Consider the following 12,667-nt stretch of genomic DNA (forward strand, 5'->3'; position numbering starts at 1 on the left):
TTTAGTAATGCACGACAGGGAGGCTGACAATGGACCCTGATTCGAATCTCGGCAACGCCATGAATTCATCACGTGGCTCCAAGAAGCCAGTCCTTCTCTCCTGGCTACAACCAGGAATGAAGAATCCTATAGGGCTTTTTGTGCAATGATTATGGAGATGATGTAGTCAAAAGGATCAGAAGCCTGGACATTAGAAGATTAGGAAGACACGGGTTCAAATCCCACTCAACCAAGAGGAGGCTTACTGGCTGCCTGTTGTCCTACCTCACAGAGTTGCTCTGAGGATGAGACAGCAAACTGTGTACTCATTTTTTCTTTGTCTTAAGATCCTTGGAGGATTGTCTAATAATAATAATAATAATAATAATAATAATAATAATAATAATAATAATAATAAATTTATTTATATCCCGCGCTCCCCAGCCAAAGCCGGGCTCAGGGCGGCTAACAACAATAAAATAATACAACATTCTAAAACCATTTCATTATAAAATTAATTCAAATCAAATTGATGGCAACCATTGGGCTAGAGTTCTGTGAAGATTGCCAAACATTATAAATGTTGAGTCAAATCATTGGCCCCATTTACTATCATCGGCCTATTATTAAGGGACGCGGGTGGCGCTGTGGGTTAAAACCACTGAGCCTCTTGGGCTTGCCGATCAGAAGTTCGGCAGTTCGAATCCCCGCAACAGGATAAGCTCCCGTTGCTCGGTCCCTGCTCCTGCCAACCTAGCAGTTCGAAAGCATGTCAAAGTGGAAGTAGATAAGTAGGTACCGCTCCGGCGGGAAGGTAAACGGCGTTTCCATGTGCTGCTCTGGTTCGCCAGAAGTGGCTTAGTCATGCTGGCCACATGACCCAGAAAAACTGTCAGCGGACAAACGCCGGCTCCCTTGGCCAGTAAAGGGAGATGAGCACTGTAACTCCAGAGTCAGCCACAACTGGACCTAATGGTCAGGGGTCCCTTTACAGTGGTACCTTGCAAGACGAATGCCTCGCAAGACGAAAAACGTGCAAGACAAAAGGGTTTTTCGTTATTTGAGTTGCTTCGCAAGACGAAAACGTCTTGCGATTTTGTTTCCTTTTTCTTAAAGCCGTTAATACCCAGGGAATCCACGCTCCGCAAAACGAAAAAATCGCAAGACGAAACAACTCGCAGAACAAATTAATTTCGTCTTGCGAGGCACCACTGTACTCTTATCGGCCAGGGCTTTTTTCAAGAGACCCTTGAACTGGAGTTGGTGGAGTTGAACCTCTGGTCCCTACGCAGGTAAAATGCACGCTCTGCCGATGAGCTATGACATCGGCTCCCAAACCTGTGGAGACCCCGGCCCCCTGGGTTCCACGAACTCATCCCCAGTGCTCCCACCCTACCCTCTAAAAAGCATTATTCAGAATTGCAGTTTGCGCAATTCACCAAGGAAGAGAGCAACACAATAAAATTCCTAACAGAAGCAATGGACTAATCACACATTTATTCAGCGTCCAATTAAAACCACTTGGTTCAATTAACAAAACTGATGAACTGATCCATTGATCCTTTCAAAGTCTGAGTCGTTCACACCTCCTGCTTCATCCTAAGACCCCTTTGCCTTTGAGTCCTCCCCTAAGGAATCCCACCTCCCCCAAGGGGGCCGTACCACTCGCTTTGGGAACCTCTGATGTCCAACTGAATTGCATGTTGCTGCTGCCCTGGGTCTTAAATGACTGCCTACGATTGCTCTAGAACACTATATACCTTTTATTATCATTACATAATGATTTGGCAGCTGATCTGCTGGCAGGGCAAGGAGGATGAGCTGCAGCTATTTGCTTTGGCGAGGCCATCTGGGCAGGCCATGCCCCCCCCTCCATGCACACAGGAAATCAAGCAGGAGATCTGGGAAATGACCTCAGCTCACCCCACCCAGGCCTGGGTGTTCTACGCATTACACATGCAATGCACCATCTGGAGGTTTGCCAGCGGCCTGCGCAGGTAAACAACCCTCGCCCCACAGTCATCGGTCGGATTCTGCCTTCCAACTGTTGCAGGAATTTATGTATAGGTTGGGGGGTGGGGTTGCCCCTCCAGCAGATATCATGCACATGCAGCCCACTACCAAAACCAGCACAATCACTTTTGTGACGTCCCCACAAAGCACTTCATCACAGTTTCTTCCTATCTGTTCAAAGGGCCTTTGCTGCAGAATACCAAATGTAAGAATTCACTGATAAAATGTTCCTATGTACTGGCTCACTGGGAAAACTTCAGGAATTCATATAGACCTGTGAGCTCAGGTACTCAGCAGCCCCTCTGCCTGAGTGATAATTCCTGGCGTCCTGATACCTGAGTGCCAGACAGGTAGCCATTCCAGAAAGAACAAACCCAGATGAAGACAAAAGGGTGTGATGAACTTGGCTGGGAAACAGGGAAATATAAAGATCTCTTTTGTTACACTTGATGGGTGTTTGGTGGAGGGCAAGAGGAACCATGGGGCAGGGTCCAGGGTGCTCAGATTACTGCCACCAGACCTCCCCTTTCATGATGTAACAGTGATGTAGTTTGGGGGGTGTAACATGGGGATTAGCAGCTAATAAAAGTTTGGGTTCTCTCTTGTTTGGGGCTTCCATCTTGTTCCACCTGGTGGCAGGTGGGAGTTCTGTCGCGACAGTCTTCAATCAAGAGCTAGCCTCCTGGCTGCTGTTTGGCTCTGGTATTCCTGGCTGGGGTCCTTGTTTTTTGTCCAAGGGAGCCCTCAGATTTCTCCATTAACACAACCAACATTAGTCTCTCACCAGCAGCAAGAAACATCAGGAAGCGATTGAAAGAATGGGGCTGGATTTGCAGGACTGGAGTCACTAGGGGGCACTGTGGCACCATGTCCCTGCTTCCTCCACACCCATCCACTAGGGGGCATCACTCAGGGTAGGCGCCCCGAGACAGGAGTGGGGTTGATTGCCAGGAGTTTCTCTGTACAGTCGTACCTTGGTTCTCAAACAGAATGCGTTCCGGGAGTCTAATAGACTCCCAGAACCGTTCAAAAACCAAAGTGCGGCTTCCGATTGGCTGCAGGAACATCCTGCAGCCAATCGGAAGCCACGCCAGAGACGTTTGGTTTCCGAAAATTGTTGACTTCCGGGTTTTGATCGTTCTGGAGCCGATTTGTTCGGGAGCCAAGGCGTTTGGCTTCCAAGGTAAGACTGTATTAGACTGAAGTCCGCTCAAAATTAAAATTCTCCAACTACAGCCATGCATTGGGGATTGTTCAAACCATTCAATACTCCAATAAATAAGTAAGTAAGTAAGTACAGTCGACGCTCGGGTTGCGAACGTGATCTGTGCGGGAGGCACATTTGCAACCCACAGTGCCGTGTTTGCGCATGCGATTCGGTGCTTCTGCGCATGCGCAAGCGCTGAAACCCAGAAGTAACCCGTTCCAGTACTTCTGAGTTCATTGCAGTGCGCAACCCAAAAACGCGTAACCTGAAGCGTCTGTAACCCGAGGTATGACTGAAAGTAAGTATAACTATCACAGTGTGGCGCTTTACATAACCAAGGGCAAAGGGACAGATCCCTGCCCCAAGGAGATTACAATACAAGACTGAACAACTCCAATATGAAGAAGGGTTGCGGTGTTTGAGACTTTTCAGTTTAGAGAAAGCTGAGTAAAGAGGGGGCATGATAAGTTTTCAAAATTATGCAGGGCATAGAGAAAGTGGATAGATAAAAGAAGAAGATTCAGGACACATCAAAGAAGAATTTATTCACTGCAGTGCATAGTTAGACTTTGGAACTCCCTGCCACAGGAGGCAGTGATGGCCACCAGCCTAGATGGATTTAAAAGCAGATTGGACAAATTCATGGAGGAGGAGAGAGCATTCGTCGGGCTACTAGCCAGGACGGCTGTTCTCTGCCTCCAGGGTTGGAAGCTGGCAATGCCTCTGAATCCCAGTTGCTGCAAACTACTGGAGGGAAGAGGATTCTTGGAGTCAGATCCCGCTTGTGGGTTTTCTCATCTTATTGGCCACTGGGAGAACAGGATGCTAGCCAGAAGGGCCATTGGCCGGATCCAGCAAACTCCAAAATATATGTAAGAATCAAGGAGCCCAGGAAGCTGGCTGGCTTCTGCAAAGACAGACTATTGATCCGCCCAGCTCCACGGGATCTGCGCTGAGCTAATGGCTCTCTGGGGTTGCAGGCAGGTGTCCATCTTTGCACTGCCTGGTGATGTGGGGCTTGAGTTCAGGACCTTTCGCACTCACTCTGCGATTGACCTGAGGCTCTTCTTCAAAGAGGCATAGCGTGTTGTTGTTTTTTATGTAAAGGAAGCCTGGATACCCAGGATGTGTGAATGGGCGCCCACCTTATGGACCAACCTATCACGGGTGGCGCTGTGGTCTAAACCACGGAGCCTCTTGGGCTTGCCGATCTGAAGGTCGGAGGTTCGAATCCCCGTGACGGGGTGAGTTCCCATTGCTCGTTCCCAGCTCCTGCCAACCTAGCAGTTCGAAAGCACACCAGTGCAAGTAGATAAATAGGTACCGCTCCGGCGGGAAGATAAATGGTGTTTCTGTGTACTCTGGCACTCATCACGGTGTGCCAGAAGCGGTTTAGTCCTGCTGGCCACATGACCCAGAAAGCTGTCTGTGGACAAACGCCGGCTCCCTCGGCCTGAAAGCAAGATGAGTGCCACAACCCCATAGTCGCCTTTGACTGGACGTAACCGTCTAGGGGTCCTTTACCTTCGACCTATTTTTACCCAGAATGCTCTTGGGCCAGACAGGTAAGCATGCCCAGTCACAAGGAGGAAACATCTCAGGTGTGTGGAATTTCTCCTGCTCACTCCCTTTCTTTGCTTCCACTGTGTAAGCACAAAGGCCCTTTTATTTTTGGATTTTGTTTGGTTTTTTAATTCTACCTTTTAATTTTTGGCAAGAAAATGAGTTTTGCTTGTTCTGTTAAAAAACAGAAGAGTTTAGCCAGGGGATTACTGGAAGAGTAATCCATTAAGTTGCTTCCCATCTCTTTGAGCCAACTCCCACAGCAACATTTCAACCAGGACTCAACCCCTATGCTTCACTGCCAGTATTTAAATACTTCTGCCAAGCAAGGGAACACAACCCATTGTGCAAAGCTGGCTCTTGTCAGCTTGTGGTTTGATGCTGTTATGGACTGAAGTTCTCACCCTAGGCCAGCAGGGGGGGATACTGTAGATAGTTTTCACTCAGGTCCACATATGCAAATAAGGAATTGAAAGTGACGTTCAGTGATTGGATAGTTACAGAAAGTTGTTACTGTTGCATTGTAGTGGAGCTCTATATAAGCAGGCTGGCTGAACCCTTCAGTTCAGTTCTGTTCTGGCCTGCGAATAAGCTGTCTGTCTGATATGTGTTGTCTGATATGTTCACCCACAAATTAACAGATGCGCTTTCTGTTTCCTGTGCAACTGTGTCACCCTCTGCTTCTCATGTTCCACCATGCAGGCCTTGAAGCTCTTCACCTCGCATCGCATAGTGGAAAGAGGCGCAACTGGTGCAGGAGATCATTTTGTCGAAGGGATCTTCCTCTTCCTCCTCTGCTTTTAGTTTCCGGTTCCAGTTGTGACCCGAGGGGTTGGAACTTGACATCCTGGTGGATTCGGGAGTCTGGGGCGAGATGCTCTGCGGGGAAGGCCAAACCCGCGAGATACGTGGAAATGGTGCCGCCATCCGGGCCGCTGGTCTGGTCTCCCACCCAAAAGCTGTCCGGGGCTGAGCCTGCTTAGCTTCCTGTGTGCGCCAGGCACTCTGCCCACTGAGCTATGCAGGCAAAAAAGAAGACCGCCTGCCCAAAGAAGACCGCCCGCCCATGCCCAACTCTCCCACGCCTGGCTCCCCTTGGCCTTCGGCTCCCCTGAGGCCTCACGCCTCTCCTGGGTCATGTCAAGAAATCCTCTGAGTGGCCCAAGCTCGGCTCTTCCGTTTTAGACCTTGAAAATTCAAGGAGATACAGCTTCCCTAAAGAATCAATATCCAAGTGGGTCAGCTTATGGGGAAAGGGCTGTAGCAGAAGGTCCCTGAGTGCATAGAATCATAGAGTTGGAAGAGACCACAAGGGCCATGGAGTCCAACCCCCTGCCAAGCAGGAAACACCATCAGAGCACTCCTGACATATGGTTGTCAAGCCTCTGCTTAAAGACCTCCAAAGAAGGAGACTCCACCACACTCCTGGGCAGCAAATCCCACTGTCGAACAGCTCTTACTGTCAGGAAGTTCTTCCTAATGTTTAGCTGGAATCTTCTTTCTTGTAGTTTGGATCCATTGTTCCGTGTCCGCTTCTCTGGAGCAGCAGAAAACAACCTTTCTCCCTCCTCTATGTGACATCCTTTGATATATTTGAACATGGCTATCATATCACCCCTTAACCTCCTCTTCTCCAGGCTAAACATGCCCAGCTCCCTTAGCCGTTGCTCATAAGGAATCGTTTCCAGGCCTTTGACCATTTTGGTTGCCCTCCTCTGGACACGTTCCAGTTTGTCAGTGTCCTTCTTGAACTGTGGTGCCCAGAACTGGACACAGTACTCCAGGTGAGGTCTGACCAGAGCAGAATACAGTGGCACTATTACTTCCCTTGATCTAGATGCTATACTCCTATTGATGCAGCCCAGAATTGCATGGGCTTTTTTAGCTGCCGCGTCACACTGTTGGCTCATGTCAAGTTTGTGGTCAACCAAGACTCCTAGATCCTTTTCACATGTACTGCTCTCAAGCCAGGTGTCACCCATCTTGTATTTGTGCCTCTCATTTTTTTTTGCCCAAGTGCAATACTTTACATTTCTCCCTGTTAAAATTCATCTTGTTTGTTTTGGCCCAGTTCTCTAATCTGTCAAGGTCGTTTTGAAGTGTGACCCTGTCCTCTGGGGTGTTAGCCACCCCTCCCAGTTTGGTGTCATCTGCAAATTTGATCAGGATGCCCTTGAGTCCATCATTCAAGTCGTTGATAAAGATGTTGAAAAAGACTGGGCCCAAGACAGAACCCTGTGGCACCCCACTAGTCACTCGTCTCCAGGATGAAAAGGAACCATCTTCAGGTAGGGTGGAGAGCACCCTCTGCCTGAAACCTTGCTGAGTCTGTGTAGACAATTCTCAGCTCGGTAGAGCCAAGGGCCCAGATAAAGCGGTTTCCTATGTCCCCCGGTCCATTTTCAGCTGCAAACATGCTGGAGATGGCAGCTTAGTAGAGCAGAAGCCCCACACCTCCAGAAAGTCCACTGAAAAGACACTTTGCTCCCATGCCAATGTCCGAGCGGCGTGCTAGGAGCTGCACACAAAAACACTTTCACAGCTCCAAACGCTGGAGAATTCTGCTCTGGGTGCTTAGTTGTGTATCCCCTGAAAAAAGTCCACCAGCTGTCAGCAGCCCAAGCTTTAATTCACACAATGTACGTTTCCGAGCACAATTCAAAGTGTTGGTGCTGACCTTTAAAGCCCTAAACGGCCTCAGTCCAGTATATCTGAAGGAGCGTCTCCACCCCCATTGTTCTGCCCGGACACTGAGGTCCAGTGCTGAGGGCCTTCTGGCGGTTCCCTCATTGCGAGAAGTGAGGTTACAGGGAACCAGGCAGAGGGCCTTCTCGGTGGTGGCGCCCGCCCTGTGGAACGCCCTCCCACCAGATGTCAAAGAGAACAACAACTACCAGACTTTTAGAAGACATCTGAAGGCAGCCCTCTTTAGGGAAGCTTTTAATATTTGATGCATTACTGTATTTTAATATTTTGTTGGAAGCCGCCCAGAGTGGCTGGGGAAGCCCAGTCAGATGGGCGGAGTATAAATAATAAATTATTATTATTATTATTATTATTATTATTATTATTACAATGTCTTGCAAGCCTCACTTCCTACAAAAGGTTAATGGAGGGGGAAGAGAGCAATTTCTTCTTGCGCCATCGGAGCCCCTGCCAGCAGGTTTTCGACTTTGCCAGAGACTTCAGCCCAGTTCCCCATCCGCTGTGGGAATCCACGGCCTGCCCTGCTTTGAGCAGAGACACCAGTGAGGTGCCGTGGTTCAAGTCTCTGGCCAGGACCTGGGAGAGACCAGAGTGCGAATCCCACCACTCAGCCCCACAATGCTGTCTGGGTGTGATCTTGCTGGCCGCCTTACTGCCCCTTTCAGACTACTAACCTGCCTCGCCAGGGTTGTTGTGGGTGTTAAATGAGGACCAGGATCTGGGAGACGGGGGTTCAAATCCACACTCGGCCGCATGACCTTGGGGTGGGGGCATCCCTTAGTCTAACTTGCCCCACATGGGGAGGGAGAAAAAGTTGCAACAAATAAATAATATAGACACTCCTAACGCCAGCTGTCCCGTGAATCCATGTAAATGCTTTGCTGTGATTTGGTCCATGTCCGGCTGTTACCTTGCAATACAATCCTCTGCACACCTAGTTGTGTCCGCCTCTTCGTGACCCCCTGGACCACGCCAGGCCCTCCTGTCTTCCACTGCCTCCCGCAGTTTGGTCAAACTCATGCCCGTAGCTTCGAAAACACTGTCCCACCATCTCGTCCTCTGTCGTCCCCTTCTCCTTGCGCCCTCCATCTTTCCCAGCATCAGGGTCTTTTCCAGGGAGTCTTCTCTTCTCATGAGGTGGCCAAAGTCTTGGAGCCTCAGCTTCAGGATCTGTCCTTCCAGTGAGCACTCAGGGCTGGTTTCCTTCAGAATGGAGAGGTTGGATCTTCTTGCAGTCCACGGGACTCTCAAGAGTCTCCTCCAGCACCATAATTCAAAAGCATAAATCAGCCTTCCTTATGGTCCAGCTCTCACTTCCATACATCACGACTGGGAAAACCATAGCTTTAACTATATGGGCCTTTGTTGGCAAGGTGTTGTCTCTGCACACCTACACGAAAGTAAGTCTCCATGGGCCTTACTCCTTATTAAACTTATCTGGCATCGCAGTCTTGCCCAGAAATTTCTCCCCACAGCCCTCTCCTTTATCCTTCCAGAAAAACACAACAAATGACCTCTACTCCCCTAGCCTTGCACCAAACACTTGCTTCTATGCACCCTTTTTTTAATCAAAGAGAATCTCTCGCGGCTGCTGTCCCCCCCCCCCGCCTCTTTTAATCTCTGGAAAAGCCCTCTAGTTACATCTTTGGGTGGGGTAGCGTGGGTTTATCTCCCAGAAGCTGCAGGGGGTTCAACCTTGGGACGCACCAAACAGCAGCCAAGAGCGCGTGCAGAGTGCAGTTTGAACCGGCCCCTTTCCACATCTGCTTTCACGAACGCAAACACAATTAAGCGCCCCCTCCACACATTCGCACCTGAAAACTGTGAGGTCTCTCTGTGTGTGTGCATGACGGGGGGGGAGCAGGAGTCACAAACGATGGGTAAACATGTCTATAAATAAATATTTCAGAAATGAGCATGGCTCTCAGGACCAGCTGAACACCAGGTGCAGGAGATGCATTGGGAGGGGCAACGAAAGTGGGGTTTTTTTGGGGGGGGGAGCGCTGGCAAACCCTTCCCACCCTCCACTAGGGAGTGGTACTCCCCTGTCCTCCCCCCTTGGAAAGTCATCACCCCCCCCAAAGAAAATACGGTGTTGTTTCCCCATTTTGAATGGATGCTTTTGTTTTTTTATCTTCCCCACCTGCCTAGGAAGAAATGGGCGATGCTTTGAAAAATCGATGACTAGAGAAAGGGCGTCCAAAATGGGCGGTGGGTTTTTGGGGGGGGGGGTTGGAGGAGGGGGGAGAGAAATAAGGAGCCTTGCCCGCCCTCCCGCCCTCTCTCCCTGCCCCACAAGATACCTACTGCAATGGGCGAATCCCAGGACCTGCCCCATCGCCCGCCTCGTGGTCCATGCGGGATGCGCGCTGCGGCCGCGCTGCCCCCCTGCGCCTCCGCCGCCGCCTCCCGCCGCTGCTCATCTCCCCCGCGGCCCCATCCTGCCCCCCGCCGCGGCCCGCCGCCTGGAGGGCAGGCAGGCAGGGGGCCGGGGCCGGCCGGAGCCTCGCGGGCCGCCTGGGCGAGGGCGCAAAGGCGAGGAGACAAAGAAGCGATGCAGACAAAGGATGCAGGAAAAGATGCAGGAGAGAGAGGGATGGAGTCGGAGGAGCCTACCTTGCAGGGAGGGAGGGGCAGGTAAGGAGGGAGGGAGGGAGGAAGTAGGGTGGGGGGTGAGGTCGCCTGGGGGGGGTCTTTAGGGTGGGGTGAGGGAGGAGGGGTGGTCGTGGAGAGGGAGAGGTCTGGCTCGCCTTAGGAGGGAGAAGGCCCGCCCAGGCAGGAGGGAGGAAGGATGGATGGGAGGGTGGGTTGCCTGCCTGCCACTCAACATGTAGTCCCGCCCTCCTGCTTTCGCTGCAGAGCAGAATTGGGGACGGGCGAGGGGGGGGCGAATCATCACATGCTGGGAGGGCTGAACACCACCAGGTCAACAGGGTGGATATAGGGATCCAAGGGTCATCTAGCCCAATGCAGGAATCACAGGAAACAATCCCTGGCAAATGGCAATAATAATAATAATAATAATAATGAAGATGAAGTTAGACAACAGATCAACAGAGCCAGACTGATACCCAGAGAGAACTTGCTGCAAGACAGACCCAAAAAAGAAAATAACAGAACACCTCTAGTCATCACATACAGTTCCCAAGTTAAAACAGTACAACGCATCATCAGAGATCAACAACCTCTCCTGGACAATGACAGTTCTCTTTCTCAAGCTCTGGGAGGAAGACCTTTCATTGCCTACAGACAGCCACCCAATCTTAAACAGCTCCTAACCCACAATAATGCTACAACCAGACTTAACACGGACACTGGCACCAGAGCCTGCAATAAACCCAGATGCCAACTTTGCTGCCACATACACCCGGACAACACCATTACTGGCCCCAACAACATCACACATACCATCTCGGGACTATTTAATTGCTCATCGTCTAACATTGTGTATGCCATCAAATGCCAACAGTGTCCTTCAGCTCTCTATATTGGACAAACAGGCCAAACCTTACGCCAAAGAATAAACAGACATAAATCTGACATCAGGAATCACAAGACAGAGAAACCAGTAGGAGAACACTTCAATCGCCCAGGACATTCTATACAAGATCTCAAAGTAGCTGTTTTACTACAAAGGAATTTCAGAAATAGACTGGAAAGAGAAGCTGCTGAATTGCAACTTATTACCAAACTTAAAACCATGGAGAGACCTGGTCTGAACAAAGACATTGGATTCTTATCTCATTATACATGACAAAGTCATTTTTCACCTTCTCACCCCTTGCTTTTTCCTGTAAGACCTATTGCAGTCGTTAAGAGTCGTCAACAGGCTCATCACAGCTATCTGCCAATCACCCATTCCCACCACCCTTCTGAGTAATACCCCTCCCCACCTTCTCACTATATAGAAGGGTCTGGTGACTTCTGTTTCAAGGTATCTGAAGAAGTGTGCATGCACACGAAAGCTCATACCAAGAACTAACTTAGTTGGTCTTTAAGGTGCTACTGGAAGGAATTTTTTTTGTTTTGACTATGGCAGACCAACACGGCTACCTATCTGTAATAATAATAATAATAATAATAATAATAATAATAATAATAATATTTATACCCCCGCCCATCTGGCTGGGTTTCTCCAGCCACTCTGGACCTAACAGAATACTAAAAACATGATAAAACACGGGTCGGCAAACTTTTTCAGCCGTGGTGGGCCGGTCCTCAGACCTTGTGGGGGGCTGGACTATATTTTGTGGGGGGGATGGACCAATTCCTATGCCCCACAAATAACCCAGAGATGCATTTTAAATAAAAGCACACGTTCTACTCATGTCAAAACACGCTGATTCCTGGACCGTCCGTGGGCCGGATTGAGAAGGCGATTGGGCCACATCCGGCCCCTGGGCCTTAGTTTGCCTACCCATGTGATAAAACATCCGACATTAAAAGCTTCCCTAAACAGGGCTGCCTTCAGATGTCTTCTGAATGTCAGATAGTTGTTTATTTCCTTGACATCTGGTAGGAGGGCGTTCCTCAGGGCAGGTGCCACCACCGAGAAGGCCCTCTGCCTGGTTTCCTGTAGCTTTGCTTCTTGAAATGAGGGAACCGCCCGAAGGCCCTCGGTGCTTGACCTCAGTATCCGGGCAGTACAATGGGGGTGGAGATGCTCCTTCAGGTATACTGGGCCACTCTCCTCTCCTGTGGCTTCCAGCAACTGGTATTCAGAGGCATTTAAAGCCCCCGACTGTGGCTTTTAAAAATGTAGTATAAACACCAACAATTGGGAAACACTGGCCTGCGAGCGCTCCAGTTGGAGAACAGCCTTGACCAAAGGTGTCGTGGGCTTTGAAGACACTCGAACTCAGGACAAAAGGGAGAAGAGCGCTAAGAGGAAGGCACGCTTGGCAAACCCTCCCCGTGATCAACTCCTGCCCAGAAACCAATGTCCCCACTGTGGAAGGACCTGTGGGTCCAGAATTGGCCTCCACAGTCACTTACGGACTCATTGTTAAAACCGTGTTTATGGAAGACAATCGTACTCGGCTACAAGGGATCGCCACAGAAGAAGAAGCAGCAGCTCTGGCCTACGCAGTCAGAGGCACAGTCTGAAAACCAGTTGATGGAAACCACAGGAGGGGATGGGGACCTTGTTTGGTCAGATCCTGCTTCCAGGTTTCCCAATATGGCATCTGGTTGGCTTCT

At 50.0% G+C, this 12,667-nt stretch overlaps 1 protein-coding gene across 1 annotated transcript in view; it reads right to left on the minus strand.

The window, feature by feature from the left end:
• Positions 1-9,885, minus strand: part of RTN2 (reticulon 2) — a 40,427-nt gene extending 30,542 nt beyond the window's left edge. Inside the window, exon 1 of the mRNA XM_081922222.1 lies at positions 9,776-9,885. Coding sequence (XP_081778348.1) covers positions 9,776-9,806 — 31 coding nt within the window. The 5' untranslated portion in view covers positions 9,807-9,885. The remainder of the gene's footprint in view (positions 1-9,775) is intronic.
• Positions 9,886-12,667: the final 2,782 nt, after the last annotated feature.

Source organism: Podarcis melisellensis (assembly GCF_964234715.1).
Source record: "Podarcis melisellensis genome assembly, chromosome: 8".
Classification (NCBI taxonomy): domain Eukaryota; kingdom Metazoa; phylum Chordata; class Lepidosauria; order Squamata; family Lacertidae; genus Podarcis; species Podarcis melisellensis.